Source organism: Lissotriton vulgaris, chromosome 2_2 (genome assembly GCF_964263255.1).
Source record: "Lissotriton vulgaris chromosome 2_2, aLisVul1.2, whole genome shotgun sequence".
Classification (NCBI taxonomy): Eukaryota; Metazoa; Chordata; class Amphibia; order Caudata; family Salamandridae; genus Lissotriton; species Lissotriton vulgaris.
This window is the reverse complement of record NC_141688.1, coordinates 214,235,557-214,260,619: the sequence shown is the minus strand read 5'-3', so window position 1 is coordinate 214,260,619 and position 25,063 is coordinate 214,235,557. Positions and strand designations below refer to the sequence as shown.

General features: G+C 44.7%; 1 protein-coding gene across 1 annotated transcript in view; it reads right to left on the bottom strand.

The window, feature by feature from the left end:
* LOC147729256 (SH3 and multiple ankyrin repeat domains protein 2-like) overlaps positions 1–25,063 on the bottom strand; it is a 2,641,300-nt gene that overhangs the window by 574,982 nt on the left and 2,041,255 nt on the right. The window contains exon 15 of the mRNA XM_086959557.1: positions 20,188–20,345. Within this exon, the coding sequence (XP_086815683.1) occupies positions 20,188–20,345 (158 nt within the window). The remainder of the gene's footprint in view (positions 1–20,187; positions 20,346–25,063) is intronic.

The window sequence follows — 25,063 nt, the reverse complement described above, 5'->3', positions numbered from 1 at the left end:
CATGCACAAATGTGCATTATCTCTCCTTAGCCCATGTCCAACATACATTTCATTTGTTTTAAAGAGCTGGTAAAAACTGGCTTTACTGGTCCATTCAGCTATCCACATAAAATACAGATCTGTTCTTTGCAGCACCGAGGACATATGTCCTCGGTGCTATTTTATGGCAAGTCAAAACTGCCAATCTCCCTCTCTAGCATGAACATTAATCACAAGAGTTATCTTGACATTTTTACTGCTGCCTGAAAGCTGGAGGTACAAGGAACTCTGCATCAAGTGCTTTTAAATCCTGAGTTATTGCTAAACACAGCACCTACCTACCCTTTCCACTGGTGATGCACTACTGCCCATTAGCGTAACATGAACCTTACACATTTTAAAGGTCATTTTAATGATTCTTCTTTCTTCAATTTAAACAGCTAAGAGATTTCTGCCTAAACGCATCAATTTTGATGACTCTATTTTTTAAAATAATTTTTGGGAGTGAGCATATATTTTCCTTTTTATCCAGATTACTTCTATTTTTTATCCTCCTCCTGTGTGTTATGTTCGAACCGTATATTCTTTATCTTTACATTATATTACATTGTGCTGTTGATTCATGCAACCCCAGCAGGGGGCGAGAACAAAAGCCACCGAAAGGAGTAGCAAGGGGCACGCTCAGTGAATATTTAGAAAAAGTGAAGTCTGAGTTTTTAAAGTTCTCAGAAAGATCACACTTACCCTAACTTCTCATCCATTCTAAATCGGGCAGCAACATCAGTCTTGTGGCATTGACGAATAATCAGGAAGGAACCTACGAAAGGAAGGATCTAAGAAATACCGAATGAATTGCTGCAGCATTACTGACCGAGGAGCCAGTCAAAAACAGAGTTATTGGCCCTCCCTTGTTATGGAGGCGTGTTCAGGGTCAGTAAAGGTATAAGCACACGGATGCACCCTCCCTTTCTAGACTGGCCTTCTCCTGTCCATCGAAATAATATGTTATCTGCTGTGTGAGCTGCAGCTGAGGGCCTGCAACCTTTGTTAAGGACTGCATTCCAAGGAATCTGACTGGCATCTGAGCGCTTGAAGCAGTAATTAAGGACTACATTCCCAGATATCATAGTCATATCTAAGGGCATGTAACATTTGTTAAGGACTGCTTTCCAAGGTATCTGATTGGCATCTGAGTGCTTGAAGCTGTAACTAAGGACTACATTTCCAGATGCCCTTAGCTACAGCTACAAGCTATCTACCTAGGAGAGCAGTCCTTAACCAATGTAAATGTCCTTAGATGTGACTATGAAGTCACATCTAAGGGCCTGTAACATTAGTTAAGGACTGCTTTCCAATGTATGTGATTGCTGATAGCTTGTAGCTCATAGCTAAGTACTGATTCCTAAGATATCCAATTTGCACTTGAGGACCTGTAACATTAGTTAAGGACTGCATTCCAAGGTATCTAATACGCTGTTCTCCTCTTAACCTTCCAATATAGCCCTAAAACGACTTCGGTTTCTGGCATTGCTCTACAAAAAAGCAAAACTGCAGCTGTTTACCTGCCTACGAATATCAGCTGAGCAGATAAGTCTCCAAGGAAATGTTAAATATAGTATCCCAGGGCCCTCTTCAGTGCTCTTGTCAGCACCATGGACAGCTCTGTAAACCACTGAGTTTAAATGATTGGAGGCACTATCCGCTGAGAAGCAGGTAAGTACAATTCCTCGAATTCGCTGTTCTCATTGTGTAACATTCACACTCTAATTGGCATGTACGGTAATAAAGAAATTAGCCTGCAGTTCCTGCTTCTGTCTGTGGTGGAGAAAAAGGACTGACTCTTTTTGCCATGCTGTTGTTTCCTGCTTGTGGAGAATCTTCAAGTACTTGTGTGTGCTGGGCTCCTGTTTTTGGAAGACTCAGGAACATCAAAGTTTTTCTTCTACACACTTTCCCTTTGCTTTGGGAAAATTCTGGTGATGCGTTCTATTTTGCAAGAGCCGTGATGAGTATATTTTATTGAAAATTCCCTAGTGCTTAGCTCATAGGAAACTTCCTGGTTCGTAGTACTTGAAATTCCCCGGTGCTGTTCCAGGGGAGATCATCGGTGTCCAATTCTCCACTCCCACCACGACATGCATACTCCGAAGGCGCATACGGCTGTGCTGTGTGGAGGTGGAGTGTGGAAGAGACCGCAGAGAACGGAGTGAGACGCAGCCACTCACCAGCTGAGTGAGCGCCACCAAGCATCGCCTAGCAATCAGAGCCGCAGTGAGGCTTCAGGGGTGGCCTTAGGCATGTGCAAGCTGTGCACCTGCACAGGGCCACCAAACCCCAGGGGCCACCACGCCAATATATATCCTTAATATAATAATCCTCTGAGGGTGGATACATATTTGCGTGGCGGTCCCTGGCAGGGATTTGGCGGCCTCCGGCTCTGTTCCACTTCCAAAAACCCTGACCCCCTGCCCCTCCCCTTTTACTGGCCTCTGTGCTCCGCCTCGCCCGGACCCCTCTTCCGTGACCCTCACCTACGCTCCCTGCCCTAGGCTGCCATGAGCCTAGAGCCGCCCCTGGAGGCTTCCGGGAGTGCACAACGCCACCCATGGACAACTGCGAATCTTCTGTAGCAACAGGAAAGGGGAAGCCTCACTGACCGTTACAACATCAAGCACAGGATATGGCAGTTCTGAGCAGAGGCCAGTGCAGGCAGAGCAGGATCACGCTACACATGCCTGAGCCTCGCCTTGGCTCACACTGCCGCACCAGGCATAAATCCAAGGAGGAGGAGGGGGCCGTGTAAGTCTGTCCGCCCCTCCCCTTTAGGAATTCCATTGGGGGAATTTTTAAGTACCTCCTAGTGGTAAGTGAGCCCCAGAGGGGTTTGGACATGCTATATGCTTGCTGCAAGGCTTCCTGGCCTTGCAGTTGCTCTGCGAGTTCGCGTACTGATACGTGGCATATGCAGGAGACTCAGCTAGGTCTCTTCACAGATGCCTGCTGTGTGTAGCCCCCTGTGTTGGTGGATAGTTTGAGGGGGGCACCTGTTTGCCTCTCCCTGACCAACGACCCCGCCGCCGCCAGAGCCAACCTGCACGAAGGGATGAAAGAGGTAGCCGAGTGGATGACGACGAGCCGCCTGAAACTGAACTCAGACAAGACGGAGGTCCTCATCCTGGGCTCCTCGCCCTCCGCCTGGGACGACTCCTGGTGGCCCCCCGCCCTGGGCACCGCACCCAAACCGACGAACCACGCACGCAACCTGGGCTTCATGCTGGACTCCTCCCTCTCCATGACCAGGCAAGTCAACGCCGTCTCCTCGTCGTGCTTCAACATCCTGCGCATGCTTCGGAAGATCTTCTGGTGGATCCCCACGGAGACCAGGAAGACCGTCACCCAGGCCCTCGTCACCAGCCGACTGGACTACGGCAACGCACTCTACGCCGGAACCACCGCCAAGCTCCAGAAGAGACTCCAGCGGATCCAGAACGCCTCAGCCAGACTCATCCTCGACATCCCACGGAACAGCCACATCTCCGGACACCTGAGAGACCTGCACTGGCTCCCCGTAAACAAAAGAATCACCTTCCGGCTCCTCACCCACGCACACAAAGCCCTACACGACCAAGGCCCGAGCTACCTCAACAACCGAATCAACTTCTACGCTCCCAAACGCCACCTCCGATCTGCCAGCCACGCCCTCGCCGCCGTTCCACGCATCCGTAGAGCCACAACAGGAGGAAGGTCCTTCTCCTACCTGGCCGCCAAGACCTGGAACTCCCTCCCGGCCTACCTGCGCCTGACCCAAGACCACCTCTCCTTCAGGAAGAAGCTCAAGACCTGGCTGTTCGAGCAGTAACGGCACCCCCCTCCCCCTAAGCGCCTCGAGACCCTACGGGTAGGTAGTACGCTCTATAAATGTCATTGATTGATTGATTGATTGAGGTAGCAGGATGGGGCCGACCCACGACGAGGGGCCGACCCTGTGTAGGCTACCGAATACCGATATAAGGAGCGCAATGGGTACTGTGTACATGGAATCCATACTGCATAGCATGTTATAGACGTGCCGATGCGCTGTCTCTATGGGTTCTGTGCAGTTGTAGGAGATTTACCCTATGTGTTTAGGGTGGTATTGATATTGTGATTCTTATGTTTTGGATACATTATAAAAATTGTTTCATATTTGTGTCCTGCATGGTTAGAGCAATACTGGTAACAGAAACTGCATATTATATCCAATGATGGTATTTTGCATGGTGTTATGACCTGTGCCATATATGAGTATTTACTTCCTTGCTCTGTGGTGTTATGTGTTTCCACAAGGGTTTCAGACATGTTCAACTTATAGTTATTTACTTAAGCACACTACATGTGATGTCATGATAATTGTCTTATGGCAAAGTGGTTTATAACTTGTGCAACTTACAAGTATTTACTTAGTTGCATTACCTGTACTGCTATGACCAATTCCTAGTGTCACAGTGATTTATGTGATTGTGGTCTAAAGTGTTTTATGTACAATATAAAGAATATTTTTATATACCCTTGTGTGAAGTCTCTTTTTGTGGTGTGCCTAGTGTGTCACTGGTGTGTGTGTGTGTTGCGCAACCGCTTTACTTAATGCCTCTGTGATAAGCCTGACTGCTCTGCCATTCTACCAAGGGGGTGAGCAGGAGTTATCTTCAGTGTGTAACTACCTTGCCCTGATTAGAGTGGTGGGTTCTGCCTGGCTTAGGTGCAGACCCTAGCCAACCAGAAACCCCATTTCTAAAAAATCCAATTTGAGTTTTTAAATTCTACTTTATTGGCTCTTTTGATTTTTTTCTAATTCAGCCTCATTATACCTGACATGTTTTGATTGCTGTCTGAATTGTCGTTTCAACTTGGGGTAATCCATCAAAACATGCAGCGCCAATTCACAAACCAAGTAAAAAAAATCTCTGGAAATGCTCACAAATACACTCAAGCTTGCATCTAATTTCCCTCTGAGTGCCGAACTCACACAGAAATGTCGAATATTCACTTCAATATCTAGCATAGCCAGTATTACCTACTGCTTTTTATTATTAGGTAACCAATTTCCAAGTAACGCTTTCCTTCCTACACACGCGTGGGGGGTTTTCGTGCACACTCCCACAGTTTGTCAGCACTTTCTCAGAGTTGGTTCAGGTGTCATTTTAAATGAGGTCAAAGAGTCGGTGCTTGTTTGAGGCTCTGCCATGGACTGCAATACAGGCACTTATACAACAGTTTTTATCACAGGCAAAAAGGCATCTTCATTTCTCTTAGTCCATTGGTTAATTAAGTAATTCAGTAAGCACAACTATAGCCAGTTTGACCGTACAACGAGCCAAATACGGCAATTTCTACTCTTAGACTATAAACAATAAAAGTGGACTTCTAAGCGAGAGAGGAGGCTGTCTTGGAGTGTCCATGGCTCACTGTGTCATTTGGAGAGGGCCAGAAGGGGAACAATATCACCCCTCTCGGACAGTTTCAAGCCAGACCTACATTGTAACAGAGAGTGAGAATTAAAAGTAAAGCTAACTCTCAATAGGGAGAGGTTAGGGATGCTTCGCCCACACACCTTTCTTGAGAAAAGTAACGTCCAATGTGCATTTTAAGTACATTTGCTAAAATACACTGTTATGGCACAGCTGCTAATTGTTCTGCATGTATAATAGTCATATTTCTGTATTTTCACCCTGGGTTCATAGGAGACATCTCCAGACTTATTTTAATCTATGAGTTATTGGCCATGACATTTTGTGATCAAACTGAGAATACCAAAAAGGACTATAATGCATTGTAAAAAGCAGGAATGGATTTGCTCCCATCTAGGGTCTCTTTAGGTATCTCATGCATGTGTTGGGCTGCAGCCTCCTTCCCAGTTTCTGGCAGAGCACAGGAACCAATGGGCAGCCATCGCCCCGCACAGTTAGTATTGGGCAGCTATGTCTCCTAGCTGTGGCCTGTGAAATATTGTGCATCACTCGCCACAGGCCAAAGGCAGCAACAAGAAATAGTGGCCCAAGCTCTTCAGCACATACATAAATGCTCCAAGCAGCAAAGACAACATATGTTTAGCTAGGTCTAAAGACTTGAGACCATGATCATTGGAAGGTAACACTGCCTGTTGGGTCAACCCGAAGGCACCCGCCTCTTCTCGCACCCTCATGGTACCATCACTCTGCCACCCGACATAGCATAGCTTTTTCTTACAAGCAGCAGTGCTTTCTTTGGAGAAAAAAAGCTCTCGTGAGGGAGCTACTGCAGCTTGCACCACACATTGCTCCTGCTATAACTGCCATAGAAAGTAACAACACAAATACTAAGCATCACACTCCTACAAGTGTGACAATTCAGACTTTTTCAGGACCTCAGAGCTATGAGAACAGCTTGCGCGGCAGCTAATAGCCATTATTAATTTATATTATATAGTGAGCTGTATTAACATAACGTAATAACATATTGAACTAATGTTTAGCTGTTGTTATGGTTATCTCTAAATTAGCCAGACAGTGCCATCTAGTGGCAGACAACTAAGTGATGGTATGGAGCAATGGAAACCACCAGCTCAAATTAAGCACTGGGTGGTGATGGGTGAGTCGTGCGGCCTGCGTAGCTCCAAGCATGTGGAGGGCGAGCGAGTGGCCAGCCCAGGCATCAAAGACCAGGCAATAATTTGCTGCAAGAGCCATCTGTCGCTTTCAGTGCTAGTCCAGCCGAGGGAAATGAGCCATCTGAACACAGGCATGGGGAGCTCAGTTTAATTTGCTCAGCTGTGATTGCTTCATTGTGACAGTCATTTGCGGTGACACTGGGGAATTATTAAAATGTGTGACTTTACCACGAAATGTGTGACACTCAGCAAGGCAGATTTTACAGACAGGTATAAAGGGGAGCAAGTGAAATATCCAAACATTTGAGTGTCTGTCCCAGTACACAGAAGCCAATTTTCTCCAAATAAATATTAGTTATATGTTTATGAGAATATTGTGTATCTGAATAAAAATATATGGTAGTATTGCAACTGACTAGTATTACTAATGCATCTGATACAATGTGACACAACGTAAGAAAATCCAATTGAAAGGAATGTTAGGAATTATGACAATTATTTTAAAAGATGTTCCAGTACATAAGACCCATCACTAGTCCCATAGCCATTAATAGTTCATCAAAATTTCTATACAACTAGATCTATGCACCATATTCCAAAATGTAAGGGATGCTTGGATATTTCAAGATGTGAACACCTTTTTAGTGCACTGTTGTAACTCTCGAGGGTGGCACTGAAACATGATGTACTTGATGCCAACCAACCTACTCTGCTGCTCGGTTGTGCATGCTCTTGAGAAGTGTTTACTGATGCTCATCCAGGGACCTAGCAGATGCAGCGGCACAGGGGGTAGACCATGAGGGGTCCATTGAACCCTGATAACTGCTGTATTTGACTACCCCAACAGCAGTAAAGGGAGCATTCTCCACGCTTGCCCCATGTATGACATTGTTCTACATTCTGTCCATCAACTGTGTTTTTTGCAATTTTCACCCCGAGTGGGACGGGTATGCTCAGACGTGAGTCCCAGGCTCTCCACACCACTGGAGTCAAGCTATCCAGGCTGATAGCCAGAAACCGGTCCTTGGATGCTTGATTCCGGTCTGGGAAAGACATGGCTTGGTAGTTCGGACTGGACTGTTCCCATGAGGCACAGGGTCAGAGCTGATTTGCATATAGCCAGTGTCTAACCCAGGGTGGTGTGGAGTGCAAAAAATGATGGATTTAGGCCCAGATCCTTGTAGTGGGGTGAATGTATGACATTGTTCTACATTCTGTCCATCAACTGTTTTTTTTGCAATTTTCACCCAGAGTGTGCTGGGTATACTCAGACGTGAGTCCCAGGCTCTCCACACCACTGGAGTCAAGCTATCCAGGCTGATGAAGGCTGATAGCCAGAAACCGGTCCTTGGATGCTTGATTCCGGTCTGGGAAAGACATGGCTTGGTAGTTCGGACTGGACTGTTCCCATGAGGCACAGGGTCAGAGCTGATTTGCATATAGCCAGTGTCTAACCCAGGGTGGTGTGGAGTGCAAAAAAACGATGGATTTAGGCCCAGATCCTTGTACTGGGGTGAATGTATGACATTGTTCTACATTCTGTCCATCAACTGTGTTTTTTGCAATTTTCACCCCGAGTGGGCTGGGTATACTCAGACGTGAATCCCAGGCTCTCCACACCACTGGAGTCAAGCTATCCAGGCTGATGAAGGCTGATAGCCAGAAACCGGTCCTTGGATGCTTGATTCCGGTCTGGGAAAGACATGGCTTGGTAGTGCGGACTGGACTGTTCCCATGAGGCACAGGGTCAGAGCTGATTAGCATATAGCCAGTGTCTAACCCAGGGTGGTGTGGAGTGCAAAGAAACAATGGATTTAGGCCCAGATCCTTGTACTGGGGTGAATGTATGACATTGTTCTACATTCTGTCCATCAACTGTGTTTTTTGCGCCATGGACCATGGCATCTTTTCTAAACTGCTGTGCTTATCGCCCCCGAGGTATGCACGTTGACGCCCATGGCAGCAGACTCCAGCTTCAAGTGAGTGCCAACTGAAGGTTAGTAATCACCCTCAGCATACTGAGTTTATTAGCCCAGGCCTCATATGGGTGAGACATCTCTTTGGGTACAGATAATGCCATGATGCCAGCGTGTGCATTGCTGCAGTATGTAAGCACACATTGCACGGCCGTTAACACCTTGTATTTAAAGGACACAGGGTGAAACCAATTTCTAAGAGTGAGTAAACCATCATGGGCCTATTCACAGAACTAATCTGAGATAAAATCCTAAACTTACTACTTTTGGTATTTACAGAAGGTATAGTAGTAGTAAAGTAAGGACCCCTAACTTCACTACTCCTAAACTGGGAAACAATCCTAAACTTACTACTTTTGGTATTCACAGAAGGCATTTAGTAGTAAAGTTAGAAATTCTAACTTTACTACTACTAAATGCCTTCTGTGAATACCAAAAGTAGTAAGGATTTTATCTCAGACTAGTTCTGTGAATCAGCCCACATATTACCCCAAAAATATAAATTGCCTCGTCAGTTTTTAAACTTGCCCAAAATTGAGAGCACGCCATTTCTAAGTTTATTTTTACCTTTAGCAAAGTACGTAAACAATATTTCCACGGTGGTTTCCAATGTCATCACGGTTTGTTAAGCGACATTCAATACCAATTACGGCTTTACTGCAACATCATCGTTGTCCCGTACCTTCCTACACCTTTAATTACATGAAGCACAGGTAGTGCCTATATTCCTCCGTATGCAAACCTCTCACGGTATGTGCGGCGCCTCTGTCATGCCAGCTTCTACCCTGCCCCAGTTTAAAAATCACCCTCACTGTTTTCTTTTCCAAACCCATTCCTTAGATTTAAAGCACCATTTGTGTCCACATTTTTCACTATATATCATTGTCATATTAGTGTGCACTTTGCATATGTTATGTAAGTTCATGCACTCCCCAAAATGCATGCTTCCTTTTGCAAATAAGTAATTGCCATGCAATCCCACATCCCCATGTCCCATCGAAGATACTAGTCTGTTTGTCTCTGATGAAGTAAGTCCCTGATTTCCTCCTATTTGTACAACCCCATTCACTTTCTAGCTACCACAGACTACGAATGTTTGTGTATACAGTCATGCTGCCTGTGCTCTTACAACACGACTACAAGCGGGCTATAAAATGTGAGGCAAGTGAGAGCAGCAATTCTAATAGAACCGAATTGTCCATTTGCAAAATTAAAGTATGGAAGGAGAAGCCAAGGTAATGCGATGCAAGAGACATTTACATCCACACAGCAGAAAAACCCACAAGAAACGTTTGTTGATTCCCAGTAAGGAACACATTATTTATGTGTTCATTACCATTGTCGCAATTTGCCAGATTTGCAATCTTGCACATTCCAGGAATTGAATAAGGGTAAAGAAGGAACTAAGAAGTTTTGCAATTTTTAATACACAGAGTCATTGTACACTGCTGAAAGTGCATGGACATATCTGAATATTATCATTTGGATTGCACCAAATTGAGTTTCTTGGGCATTGAGTACACCCCATAATGCTTAATTTGAGCCAGTGGTTTACGGCGCTCAGCACCAGCACTTAAATCATTAACACTGGCGCTTTTCATGAACAGCAGTAAAGGGCACATTTGTTTACGGGGAGATTAAGGGATTTGCCCAGAATCACAGGATTTTGAGCCGATGCATAGATTTGTACCCAGTTCTCTAGCCAGCAGCTGGTCATTATGCCACATCCTCTCCACACTTTCATGGTTTGTAGTCGGTTCTGTTTTAGGTGGCGCTAAATGGGCTGATGCAAGCTGCCTCCTGACACCCCAAAACATGGCTGAGGAGGGTAGATCAGAATACTGCCTGGAATCATGCATCATTATACATATTAACATGGTGGCACCATTCGGCATAAACTGCGATGAGATGTGCACCTTGTGATGTGCACCTTTAGTAACGTTAGGTAACTTCGACCCGAAGTGCTCAATATCTCAGGATTACTCTTTTGTTTTTAATGAATGTAATTTACATTACTAAACTACAAAGATTCAATCAGTTCCTACAGATTTGGATGAGTTTAGTTTCAACCTATTAATATTTCATTTGTAGAAATTGGTTATAACACTTGCTTTTGCCTACTTAGGCTTGAGTGCTTTTCTGAGAAAAGGAAATAGGCTTTTGTCTGAATCCATTACATAGATTGGACCTTGATAAAAAAAAATTAAAAAGCACGAAACCTTTTATTTTTATTGGAAATAAAATGATCCAATTGAATGTTTTTGTGCTTAGGACTAACGTTTAAGCATCATGATTTGTGGTCTGGAATGCCTTGTGGCAAACAATGTTTATAAAAACAGCATTAATTGGGTGACAGATGATCTAGATTGTTCAGCATATTTGGGTTCTAGTCAGGAACCAAGATGTGTGTTTTATCTGTCAAGATTTTACAAATATGTTCGCTGGTTGTTGGGATGTCACAGGGTCAAGACCTTGGTTAGGTGGAAATATGTCAGTTTCTCTTCATTGTTGCAGAAGAAGAAACTTTTTATAGCAATATCAATATAGTATATTACTCAGTGGTCACCACTGGGCATATATAGCTAGGATTGTGTATCCATAGGAAAGATTTTTTTTGTGCTTCTAATAACTTTGGTCCCGTTCGACAAATCCCCCCAACACTTTCCAAAAAAGTGCTACTTTTGACCTGTCTGAGCATAAAAGGTTTCATAGTGATCCATTACGCGAGGGCCGTGAAAACGGGCGGATCCCAAAATGCAATTTTCCCCTTCATTGTTCCATTGGATGGACATATAGGCAAAACCCCTGAATTGATTTACACCAAATTTGGCAGCAAGCTAGATCGTGATCAAGAAAAAGATCCTTTTGTAATTTGGTGTAATTTCGTTCAGAATTTTTTGATCAATTAATACTCAAAAACTTTGTATCCGACAGTTCTCATGCCACCACAACAACAAGGTAGTGGTAGCAGCCATCTTAGGATTTGGAACTCAGTCTAGAGTACGCATAATAACGCAAAAAAGGGGCAGGGTAGAGATGCCCTAACTCCATAAGCCTAGTGGTAGGAACTGGAGCCCAAAGCTTCTTTTTAATTTTAATTTTGCCGCACATTTGCTTAATTTTTTAAACCCCCCAAGTTGGGCCAGGGCCCGGGGAGATGAACATTGATTGGTTATAATGGGCAGGAGGGAGAGCATGGGCCCCCTCCTCAGACTCTTATTGATCCCAGGGATCCCATCCACTGGTGCCCAATGCATTTTCTAAGGGGAGGAGCATGTGGCCCCCTGCCCAGTCCATTTTCAACCCCAGGGACCCAATCCCTAATGGCCAACAGTATTTTTAAGGGGAGGAACAGGTTGCCTCCCTCCCCTGGCACCTTTCAGCCCTGGGGACCCCATCCCTTGGGGTCTGCAGTATTTTTAAGGATAGGAGGTCCGTAAGGTCTGCCTCTCCGAGCCTCTAAAAGCCTCGAGACTCGACCCCACCAAGGCTGCTAATCTTCTAAAAATTTAGGAGGCCCTTACTTACCTCTGCTTCCTGAACTATCAATGGCCCAGGGAGCCACTCTCCTGGTGTCGGTTGATATGCTATGTCCTAGAGAGCCCACCCTGGGACACAGCAGTTTCCCTGGCTGCCCCAGCACAGGCAGGCAAACTTGTGTTTGCTCCAATCTGGCTACAATAATGCTGTTGCCAGTTGGGGGTAGGCTTTTGATCTATTTCCCTGCCCGCACTGATGCGGGCAGGGAAAACGATCAACAGATTGCTCTCGCTCAGAGAGAGCAGAAGAAGTAGCTGCAGGCAGGAGTAATGCCGGCTTCTGCAGAAGGCTCCTGCCACAGGGGTCCAGAGGCTGTCTCCGCATGCCCCAATGTGTGTACGGTGGGCACCCACCTGAAAATATGAAGGGCTGGGAGGCCCTCTCCCTTTTAAAATATGTATTTAAGGCCCTGTGGGATTGGTTCCCCACAGTGTTATAGACTCAGGGAGGGTGTCATGTGACCCTTCTCCGCTTTAAAATATGAAAAAACAGCCCTGAGTCCTAAAAAGCCTTGGGTGGGGCAGCCATGCTTTTATACCCACAGGACAGGACTTTTCCTCATGGGTACGCCATCTAATTTGCAAAAGAACCAAGGATCACAATGGAAATGGGCACCATCTTTGTTTGGCCAAATAATAGGCCACAGAGAATCCTCTCCAAGGATTCTGAAAAGAACTATGATGGCTTCCAGCGTGGCCTCAAGGGAGAGGATTCAAAATACAACACAAGCGGGTTAACCACCGCGAGGAACTGACCACACAGGCAAGTATGGCGTCCCACCGGCCTCATCGCCTTGCAGGTGAAACACACGCACTTCCTACTATAAAGCGCAGGGTGCGAGCGAGGCTGTCGGGAGGGGCAGGGGCTGTAATGAGGCCTACTATCTAATAAGTGTTTTTCGTGATCAAAATACCCCTCTTCTCCTGGCTTCTCTTATCACTACAATATAAAAATGCAAATCTACGGTTCTTTTTACGTTTGTGAAGTTCCTGGATATTTTTAAACTGCACTGCTTGGGTTAAGCCCTGTCACATTTATCCCCAGGTTCATCTTGCCAGGCCCAAGTGATTGTCACTGCTCGGACAGTAGTATTTCACACCTCATCAAATCAGCACTGACAGACCAGGTTAATGCTAATTAGACGCAGAGGTTTTTGGCAAGAAAAGTATACATTTCTACTTTTCCTGAATATTTATCAAAAATCGAACTATATCACTGAATTGGATTGGAAAATAATTTAAAAACAGAAACCCTCCATTGTGGACCAAAATACCTACTTAAAGGTGACTTAATTAACATTTAAAAATAATGCTCATCTGTCTGTCACCCCCTCCCAAAATTACCCGAGCAGCCTCAGCCGGGAAAGCCCTACGTGCCCTACGTTCCTCAACCTGCCCTAGATGGTGTCCCCTTGCTTCTCAGAGGGGGAGTCCAGCTCACCTGCATTGATTGCTACTGTCCCTGCTGCCTGGTGAGGGGGCGCCAAATACCTGCAGCTCCCACATCAAGGACCGCTGCCTTTCTCCTGAGCAGACCTGCCATGAGGCGCTGGCTCATACCTGAGCTGTCTCTGTTGAGGGCGGGCCGCACCAAACCTCCGGAGACCCCTCTGAAGATTCCTGCAGCCTTGCGCTCACTGTCGGTCTTGTGGGGCTACGGCTGTTACGAGGAGGTTGCGTAGTTTGGAACTCACACAATGTGCTACATTCAGTTTTTAGAACCAACCCCTTCATATTTCCTTTTAATCACGGCCAACTTGACCAGACCATTATTGGCATATGACCTGGAAGCCCTCCTCCCTCTACTCATCGAGTACGTCCAACCCAAGGACATCTGATTCAAGTAGACTTGTGTTGTTCTGAGCTTTCGATGTCTATTGTTCTTCGCACTAGACTTGACTAGCACTCACATGTTGGGCGTTCCAATTCTTCACTACCGCATACTACGCCCCCCCCCATCCTAAAATGGCAGCACTAGCATCAAGAGCAATCGATATGGTACTTACGTTGCAACTAGTCATGGAAAGGAAAGAAGGACTTTGTTGCTCACCTACAGTAAATTAACTCTAATAGGGCGGGCATCTAACAACGATATTGGGCTCACCCAGAATCAATAGTGAAGAGACCTGCTAGTCCTAATAGGCAGCCTTCTTCTTCCCACAACTCAATTCCTGCCTTATTTCAAGAGTTTTAAGAGCTACACCTCATTTTGACTTGAACGTTTTTTTCCTGATAGATGTGTTTTTCAGGATCTGAGCTACTTTTCAATTCCCCTACACATTCCTCATCTCCTATGACAGCAACAAAGACATCTGCAGTGGTTGCTCGCTGACACCCTATGAAAACACTCTTCTCATTTTCCTGTGCATTATTCATCTATTTGCAGCCAAATGTACATACAGGAGTGACATTTTTAAATGATTAGTTAATTTCTATACCATTTATTTGACGCAACAATAACTACTTTAGAGCTAAAGAACTGAAATACTAGCAATAGTTTGCTGTCACAGGTGGGCCAAAATGAGTTTTAGATCAAATACCCCCCAACTTATCTTAAAACGTCGCCAAGTACCACAAATTACTCAGCAACACTCGTATTCGCTCATATCTGATGCCTACTTCTGTGGGAAAAATGAAGCCTTGGTTAATGATTTAAATTTCTTCACCAGCAGAAGAGCCCAATGGAGGAGAGCTATAGCATCTATGTTCCGAATTAACACATCTAAGAAAACACCACATGGAGTATGTATCACCATAACAGCCTCAGTGTTCTTCAATGATGAAGCAAACATCTCCATTTGCAACAAGAGGAGCGTTCTCATACAACCATCTGACCAGAATCCCGAAAGATTTGGTGAAATCTTCAAGAAGATTAAAAATACAGTCTCGAACACTGCTTCCATTGATTCTACAAGTCCACTTCTCTCCTCCCGCTCCAAGACTGAAACACAGGCAAACACCAGTCCTACCTTTATACAATCTTCAATGCCTCCTTGCGACCTTTCTCACTACTCTAACACTAGAACCATCCTGTTGGCCCCAGATCCACTATTCCTAGTGAGGATTCTTGCCTTTCCCCACCTATCCACTTATCTGATCTGTCCGTTCCTTTAGACCACAGTAGGGTGGGAACCTATTCCCACTGTACGAAAACTATCTCCACCCCTAACCCAGAGATTTTCAGGGATACTATTCATCCTCCGTCAATCAAGTGCTCTCCCTCGCCTACCCCATCCGTTACCCAATTGACAACCCATTCTACCACTTTGACCCCTGACCTGTTCACCCTGACCTCCAGTATATATAGTAGGCCAGGTTCTGTCACACTTATGAGACTAACTCCTACCGCTTTTCAAGTTAACAGCTCTACTATAACTACCACTAACCCTAATCTTCCAACCACTACACCTATGACACCTCTCAACTCGTACGACACTTCTGGTATAGTGAATATGCCGTCCTCACAGGAGAGAACACACTTGCCTCACTTCCCTATGCCACACCATACTCCACTCTATATAGTTCACCATTCTTCATCTGAGGACAAGCTAACTGTTCTCAATCAAGACCTTAGGCTAATGAAAGCTGATTTTCCAAAACCATTGGCATATCACATTGAAGCTAGAGAAGATTTGAAATCTCAACCTGACCACCGGGATTAAAAGAACACAACACTTCAAACTAAATATTTCACTCACAAGAAGGACCAAAAACTTCTGGCAGGGGGCAAAGATTATTGAGAACTTACTGATCTTGCATTGGAGGTCTAGACCTCACCTCAGTCCCTCCTCTGGACCCCAGAGGGTTACAAACCACTTATCGGAGGCTAAATCTTATACCAGTACAGTTGAGGACCCTGCCACTGTCGCCACACAACATACAAACCATTCCCTCCAAACCTGGTTAGAGAATCTAGCTTCAACCACAGATTCTTGTACCAGCACAATCTGATACATGTCCCTATACAGCGGCGACTCCTCCACTAGGGTGGAGGAGTGCCACCCCACTGCTTTCTCGCAGTGCAGGAAAGCCAAAACATAAAATGGTAATAACTTTTTGTTATTACCATTTTATGTTTGCTTTGCACTTGGGGGTGCAAGGGTGGGTGGGGCTAGTGGTTTGCCCACTTCTGAGTTTGCAAAGAGTCTTTGATCGGCCCTCTCGGGCCGCCAAACCAGTCATGCACATTCTGCTCTTCTCCATGCAGGCTGTATTACAGTCTGCCTGGAGAACATGCCCACCTCACTAACCCCTTGATTGTTCGCCATCCCCACCAATCACAACGCTGTACTGCAGCATTGTGATTGGCTTAGGGGATGAGCCTGGCTGCCTGCTACCTGTTTCTGTCGGAGGCAGGAGAGCAGGAGCAGAGAAGATGAGGGACCCGGCGGAAAGGTAAATTAATTTTATTTCTTGTACTTTTTTACTTCCCCGCAACACCCCACATGTTCTCCCCCTCCCCCACCCCCCACAACCCCCACCCCGCAACGCCTCGTGCCCGCCCTCCCACCCGTGAGCAATACTGGCTGCTACTGTTTCTATAACACATCAAGAGACGCTAGTAATCAAATCTCATGTGTACTAGCTTCTAACTGCAGGTCTACAGTAAGACACACAGCTGACATTGCTGATCTCATCCTCCCTCATGACCTCTATCTCTAAATCTTAACGGTAATATGGCTCTATGAATCCTCGTCCCTCATTTTAGTTCCACTTATCTATGACATCATTAGATTGGATGGATCTGGAAGAGTTGGTGACAGCCTTGCATCATCTACTACTCAATACTCAGCTTGAACCCTGTGCAAACTGCTACATTGTCCTAGTGTGAATACCTAGGTATTGAAATATGGAACAAAGACAAGTCCATATGCAAACTACACATAATCTACCACCCCCGGGTAACAACGTATCTTTCATTGAACAAGTAATGGAGACCATCTCCTCCAACGCATACCACCACACCAACCAGATCTTCCTTGGGGATTTAAATATACACTAGAATGACTCAAATGACCCCACATTGAACACTTTCAAGGCCTTCCTCTCAGATCGCAACCTTACCCTGTTATGTAATGGCCCAACAAGCTATAGAGGCTCTACCCTCAATCTAATCACTGCCAAGGATCACAATATACAACTGGATGCCATATCCCCCTGTGATTGATCAGATCAATTCCTTGAGAAATCATGTTGAATGTCCCCCTCCTCAGCTCACTTCAAACACCTTAGGTTGACAATAAGCTCTTATAACAAACTCATCCAAAGGTTTAAAGCTGAATTCTCTGCCAATTTTATTGAAAAAAACTATGAAGATTGAATCGGAACTGCAACTTGCCTCACAGGGCATACTGAGCCAGGTCTAGCACAGTCTTCCCCCAATACAGCTCTTGGTGAGATCACCTGTTATTGGCTATACTACATAAACAATGCTACTTGGAATGCCTTCAAATTTGCGGGTGAAGAGGAGATACCTAAAACACTAATATCAATAAAACCCTACCACCCACTTCATTGATCCTCTGCCTGCCAAGCTCATAATATAACTTATATCTTCCATATACCTACTTTAACTAAGATGGTAAATGCATCTGTCTCTCATGGTATGATTCTTGACTGCTTAAAGATAGGTCAGGTCACCCCTATCCTTAAAAAACCTAATGCCGACCTCAACAATTTCTGTCCAATCACCAACATCCTGAATCTCGCAAAATTATTGAAAAAATGTGTGTCAATCTGGCATTAGAAAGGGGCATATCACTGATTCAGCCCTATCATGCACTGTAGATGATGCCCTGATACTGCTTGATCAGAATGATCAATGCCTGCTTATACTTCTTGATCTCTCCTCTGCCAGTGACACGGTCAAACTCAACAGCATGATGGGCCTGCTGGAGCGAAGAATGGGGCTGTCTGGTCCTGTGTTAAATTCGTTTGGCTCATTCCTACATTACAGAGCTCATAGAATCAAAGCCAACTGACTCTACTCCAGTCTCAACTGAGTACCCCAAGTATCCATGCTCTCACCCACATTATTCAACTTGGTCATGGAGCCTCTTACAAAAATTCGGTAGCAATCTAACATTCAATACCACATGTACGCTGATGACATACAGTTGTACTTGAAAATCTCCTCAGCTAAAGATATCAAAACACTCATGTGCACCCTACTGCAAACCCAACAATGGTTAACCTGCAATCACCTTTTGTTCAACACTCAAAACGGAATTCCTCGTGATCCCCCATCAAACTCACTCTGCCCCATAGAAGAATGGCACAACCAACTTAGAGCTCTCAAGTGCGCCTCCCACGTAATTGACTCCAGTCAATCACTAGGTGTAACTTTGGACAAACACTTGAATGTGCAAGCTTATATCAGAGCAACCACTAGGGGAGAAAATTTCCAACTGAAAACACAAAACGAAACTCAAACCATTTTTGCCCCAGGATGACTTTCAATTAGCAGTACACTCCCTAATCATCTCCTGACTAGATTATAGGAGTGCGACTCTTGCAGGCCTACCCAAAGTGAGTCTCGCGCCGGTAAGGGCTACACTAAACTCAGAAGCTAGGCTGATTACTGGCTCCAGAAGATTTTCACACAACACACCAGACCTAACACTGTTTGAAGCCAGGAACCAGCTGAAGAAAGCCTGCATGACAGACAAGTCGTGCTTTAAGAAGCGCCGACTTCCTATTGTTTATCACAGAAGTTCATCAAAAAGAGAACACAACCGCTCCTACTCCAGTCTAGCCCCCAAAAAATGAAACGCACTAAATCCGGAAATCAGGTCAACCTCCTCGACTACCTCCAACATAAAAGATGTAAATAAGCTTATGCTGAATAGATTCCTCCAATAGAAGCCTGGACGCCCTTCAGCTAGTCTGTTTTGCAAGTGGGCATCTCCGCAACCTGAATCTGCCGTCTGTCTGTTATAATAATACTGTATAGCTGCTTGCTTATTCCTTATTGCATCTCGACCTACACCTACAACTTGTCTGCTATTTGTACTATTTGTATTTGTACAGGCTCTGATACCATCATGGCTAATGTTTGCACTATGTAGTCCTCAACTAAAATGCAAAGAAATCAAATAAATACTGTACTGGCCCTTTAGAACCTCACCTACAATCACTCTGCCCCTCCACTCATGATATTTCACACATTACACCTGATCACTCTCCCCATCTGGCTTTTCAATGCACAGAATATCACCCATCTTCCCAGATGGTGGATAAACTGGACACACAAGTAAAGTACCTTCCTAATCCATGACATATGGTTAATACTTTCATAACAGATTTTGAGTCTGAAAAATCATATTACTGCCAACACCTTCTCACCTACTTCCATTCACACTCCAATGGCTATCCCACAAAACATAGAGCTCTGTTGCCTACACACAGACACACATACAATACAACACCTGCGTCGTGCCTTCCCACTAATGGCTTTACTTTCTAATTTTCCTACATTTAGCAGACACTTAATGGTCTCATTGCTACACCCAACACACTACAACACAAACTCAGATAGTCTCCATCTTAGTCAACTTGTTTACATTTCCCACAAAGCTCCATGGATACATACATTCATCTGAACACTGCTTCTGCTTTCTCTCTGACATATTCAGCTCCCACCCCATCAAGTCAATGATCTGCCTCGCAACATGATTCAGTCACTCTCTCTTCTCTTATCGCTATCAACAGCGTTGTCGAGATGTCTTCAAGCTGCAACAATAAGTCGGTCTTATAAATTTGTCGGCTTGCATTTTAGTAGGCAACTCTAATGTTTGAAACTTTCCAGACAGTGCTATCAGTTTATCTGCCATGAAGTCCAAACTCTCATGCACTGTGTAATTGGAAGAACTCCTCTTTACTCAGAGTTACATAATTGTGTATTTTTCAATTTTTTTAAACACTGTTAGTTTTAATGGTATTTTTAGTGTTGGTATCTGCTGAGTTGGTAGGCACCAGGATATCAACAACATATCAGAAAGCAGGCTCTACTATTTCATTGTTCACAATTGTAGCATCAACTAGGCATCCAAAGTTGTTAGACACTTACCCTTCACTCGATCTCCCTTGTGAAGCGGAATCTCCCCTTCTCCTTGTGGTTGGTAAGGCTTCACAACAATAAAATGGCGCCCAGGGACAGCACTGTATAGTTTCCGTTTAGGACCCTGATAATCCAAGGCGGAGATCGGCTCCCTGTTGGCACTTGGGCTGTAAATAAAAAAAAACACCTATTTACCATTCAAAAAGAGGAGTTCAAACTTATTGAAAGTCATGCAATATTGAGGAAAAATATTATTTAGCAAAATGGTCATTTCATTAAAAACGGTAAATTTTTGCCAAAAAAACATTCAATGCTCCATTACAAAAAAGAAACTTTGACCAGAAATCACTTTCTTTAGTTATAAGTAAAATAAAGTAAAATGAAAAGCACGTCATTACTAAGTTTGTTTACGCCTTTAGCCAAGAATGTAATAAAACATTTCATAGTTAGTTTCCAAAAACTAATAGCTTTAGAATTCAAGATATATCACATCAATTTCCAAATTAGTGGAGGAATCTTTAGATACAATGATGCACAATACTATTTATAATTCACTTCCTCACACCTTCAGGCGACTTTCAAATTCAAGATTTTGAAGAGAAGTCAAGAACCATACAGTTCATGAAATATTCTGAATGTGGAAAATTTAAAGTCCTAGCACGTCACCAGCAAAGATTGCATAACTATTGTTGGGCTTGTATATTATTTCCTCCTGAGCTGCACAGTTTTTTCTCTCTATCTACACCAGGTATGTTGTAACACAAATTCAATATGCCATCTGCTTTAATGCTCTATTGGCCATGGGTGTCGTAGACGTAGGAGATGTTGCATTTGTTGTGAGTTCTGACAATGTCTGCGAGAGGTGCCATGTAGACGCTGTAGAGGGTGGGTCTGAGGATTGTTCCCTGTGGTACTATGCAGATAGTAGGTATGGGGTGCAAGGCGAAGGGGTGGAGGCAGACATTCTGTGTGTGGCCTGTGAGGAAGGACGCTATCCAGTGCATTGCTTGTGATTCCGATCTAGTGTAGTCGTTGGATGCATGTGTGGTGTAATACGGTGTCAAAGGTAGCGGAAAGGTCCAGGAGAATGAGGGCGGTGGTTTCACCAATGCCTAGTAGTTTAAACATATGAAATGAAATGAAATGAAATTAAATGAGGGTTTATATAGAGCATGGGTTTGCCGTGGCATCTTAGCGCTAGCTGTCCAGTGTCTATGCAAGGAGTCGGGCTAGTCAGCTAAACTTTGCCATGTTTTCAATGCCTTTCTGAACATTAAGAGATTGGTTTGTTTCCTGACATTCATGGGCATCGTTTTCCACAGTTTTGGGTCCAGATGTAGAAAAATTCTGCCACCTCACTTTAATGTTTTGCTCCTTGGAACCACCAACAGAGAGGCGGTTGCAGATCTAAGCTCGCGTTGTGGTGTGTAGCGCCTGATAGGTGAGTTAAGGTCGGCTGAGCCAGCCCTGTGGAGAGTCTTATGCAAAATGCACATAGATTTGTTGGAGCTGGCAACATTTACAAGGTGGCACTTGCTTCTGTAATCTTTATTCTACCACATACGAAGCTACAAGTTCCAAAAGACAAAGTACTATTGGTTAATTGTTTCACACATGACATTTCGTCTCTTTGCATCTTTGTTGTTTTATTTACTCTGTATATAGTTGAACGCCACAACATTGAATGTCTGAGCGCACTAGCATTGGAGAGCCCCTGGTTAACACAGATTCCTTAGCCCATAGGAACAGATTGCCACAGTTTCAACATTTAGATGTTAAAAATAAGTCAGTACTGAGAAGTGGCCATGGGCAACATAATCATCCAGTTGGCTTGGATTCTTTAGCTCATACTTCCTACGGTAAAAGCAAAACTAAACTTCTGGGAAGTCAGAGTGGTGTTGGCTACATAGCAAGGCCTGGCACAAAGAGTAACACATGACAAGATGCTACTAAGCAGCTACATACACAGATACACAAAGATGCATAGGATTCTAGAGTTGCTGCTGTTATGTGCATTATTAACAATGTGCAAAACGGAGACTTACCATCGAACTTACATGTATATACTGACATGGCACTATTGCATTTGAAACTAATTAGCTATGACTAGCATGTGACCCCACCTCCTTAGGCTTAACAGGTCTTGGGGACCCCAACTTCTGGCTCGTATTCTTTATTTAAAGTGGGCGGCGTAGCACCCTTACTTGAGCCTATGCAGGCCCTGGGCCCTCCATCGCCCAGGTCAGCATTTCTATTTTAAGGAGAGAGGAATGGATGACCACCCTCTTCAACCAACACTGGTCTCAGGACCCCATTACCAGGGCCTTCGATGGGTGCAACGTTGACCACCCGGGGCACCCACAACACAACATAGGAGGCTGAAGGCGTACTCCAGAGCCCCGCAGCCCATCTTGCTTTCCCACTTGCACCTATCCCATTCTTCCACGAGTACTCCCACCATGGTGGGCGGGAGCAAAGTCAAGTAACTATAACTTGTGCCTTAAGGTAAGTACAGCTCACAGCATCACCATGCACTGCTAATTACCCCACATTTAATGCACTCATGACATGTTCTATGACATAATTGATAACACCACTGCAATATTTGGAAATAGATCACTGATGGCAAGACTGTTCATGGTGGGGCTTGAGTTATATTTTCCTTAGGGCATCAGTTATAGGTATTTGAGATGACTATTACTGGTGAATTTCTGTGGTTTTTAGAGTTTTATATGTTACGTTGTCATTCAAACATTCATCAAACTATAACATCAAAATTAACCTTTGCCTTTTTAGTGTATATCTTGTACTTAGGAGGAACAAAAAGGACAATTTCCACGTAAGGTAGTAATTGCAATGCGGTCTTTTCTTTCTGCCTGTCTGCCATAAAACTGAGGTAGGGTGCTTGAGGGAAAGGGAATATCTGTATATATATTTAGGGTAGGGTTATAGAAATATGATGGCAACCTCATGTCCTCTCATATTGGGTGTTCTCTGGAACTTTAACCAATAAGTCGCTGCTATCGCATGTGTTCATATAAATAGTATAAGGGAACAAACAAAGACTAGGGGCAGTTGATAGTCAAACGAAAGCTCAGGACTAGAAATAGGCTATCTGACTACTTGGAGTTCTGTGGCATCAAAATTTGAGTCAAGTGGAGGAGGTTAGGTGCCTGGAAAATCTGTATCAATTAGTCAAGCAGGATTCCTAGGGCACAGCAGATGAAGGTGTGTTTAGCATGCAGTGTGTGCCCGTTCCATGTATGTCTGAGCTGGTGTCCGGAATGCTCAGAGTGCAATCCCTCAGACAAACTGGGTCTTAACCCCTTCACTGCGGGGCTGATTCCCCTGCTGTGCTGGGGGGAGGATGGAGGGCGCGCACAGCGCCTTCATGCTCATGACGAGCTCAGCTCGTCATGAGCCACGGTGCTCGTGTGCTCATGACGAGCTGATCTCGTCGCGGCCACAGTCGTTTGTGTAGAACGCTCGCACAGCAAGGGAATTAGCCCCGCGTGGGAGCATTCTAACTGTCATGATGAGCTGAGCTCGTCATGAGCAAGGGAGGGGTTAATAAAATGAGTTTTGATGGGATAGAAAACAACAAGGATTTTAAACTGTTTGTGGAAACCCTGTAGATTGGACTGACTTTTAAGGCGTAGGCAGTCTGTTCCAGAGTTTGCAGGTAGAATGCGTGGAGCTACGACCACCCCTTGAGTGCCTTGGATGCAACTCTTTTCTGTACTCACCAGTACATATTGTAAGTATGGGTTCAAAAGTCCTAGTGTGCTCTTTGCTTAAAAACTAGGAAACATCACTGTGGTGACGGTGACCAGGTGCATCCAAATGCTGATTATTTGACTGTCTGCCTCATGTGATGTGGCTCAACCCCCCTTAGAAGTGTAGCAGCATTTCCTGATCCCTGCCTGTGACTCTACAAAGTGGTCTGCAGCCCATCGGCTAGGTGCACACTATATACGGACCGCAGGCACAGATACAAAAAAAAAGCAGCAGTCATAAGGTACAGAACTCTCAAGCTTCTCAATTCCATGTGGGAGCATTTAAATCACCACAGGAGTTTCTATGCATGTGGGACTTGACTTTCCGATTCATTGCAGGGGTACACAGAAATGCACGCCTAAACATTGCAAAGGAAAAACCCTGGACTGGATGAGCTACTCATTCGTGGGCCTGGAAAAGAGAGCTTTAAAGGTACAATTGAGCTCCTCTAAAGATGTGCCAAAGCCCCACGCAATGCAGACTCTTCGCTCAAGGAGGATACCGTAATGGCTGGACTCCATTGAAATGGAAACATTAAGCAATGTAATTTCTCTTCAATGAACAATTCTGAGTAAAATGCCTTCCTCTGTTTCCCTGTGCCATAAACAGGAGACTTGTGCTCCACGCAACAGCTGATCACAATCTGTTCTCCCAGCTGCAGCTGCACAAGCTCAGCTCAAACACTCCCACCACTGCCAAGTGCTGAGAGCAGACAAAATTAACAAGCATTGGCTTTGCCAATAGGGCTAACCTATGCAAGAGCTATTGGCTTGGCCAACGTGTTCTAGTCATGTGGTGCACCTGTGTGGTAGCTGTTCAGCATTGCTAAAAGTTAGTGGCATAGAGGAGAGTGGTGTGGAGTATTGCAGAGTGGAATGGCAATGAGTAGAGTGTTGTAGCATGTAGTGGTATAGAGTGCCGTGTGAGCGCGTATTTTGAAGAGTGTCTTTGCAAAGAGTGTTGCACACAATAGTCGTCTAGAGTGCAGTGGCATGGAATTCAGTGGTGTAAAATGCAGCATCTTAGAATGCGGTGGCGTAGATTACAGTGTTGCATAGAAGAGAGCAGTGATTTAGAGTACAGCGGTATGGAGTGTGTGTAGAGGGGA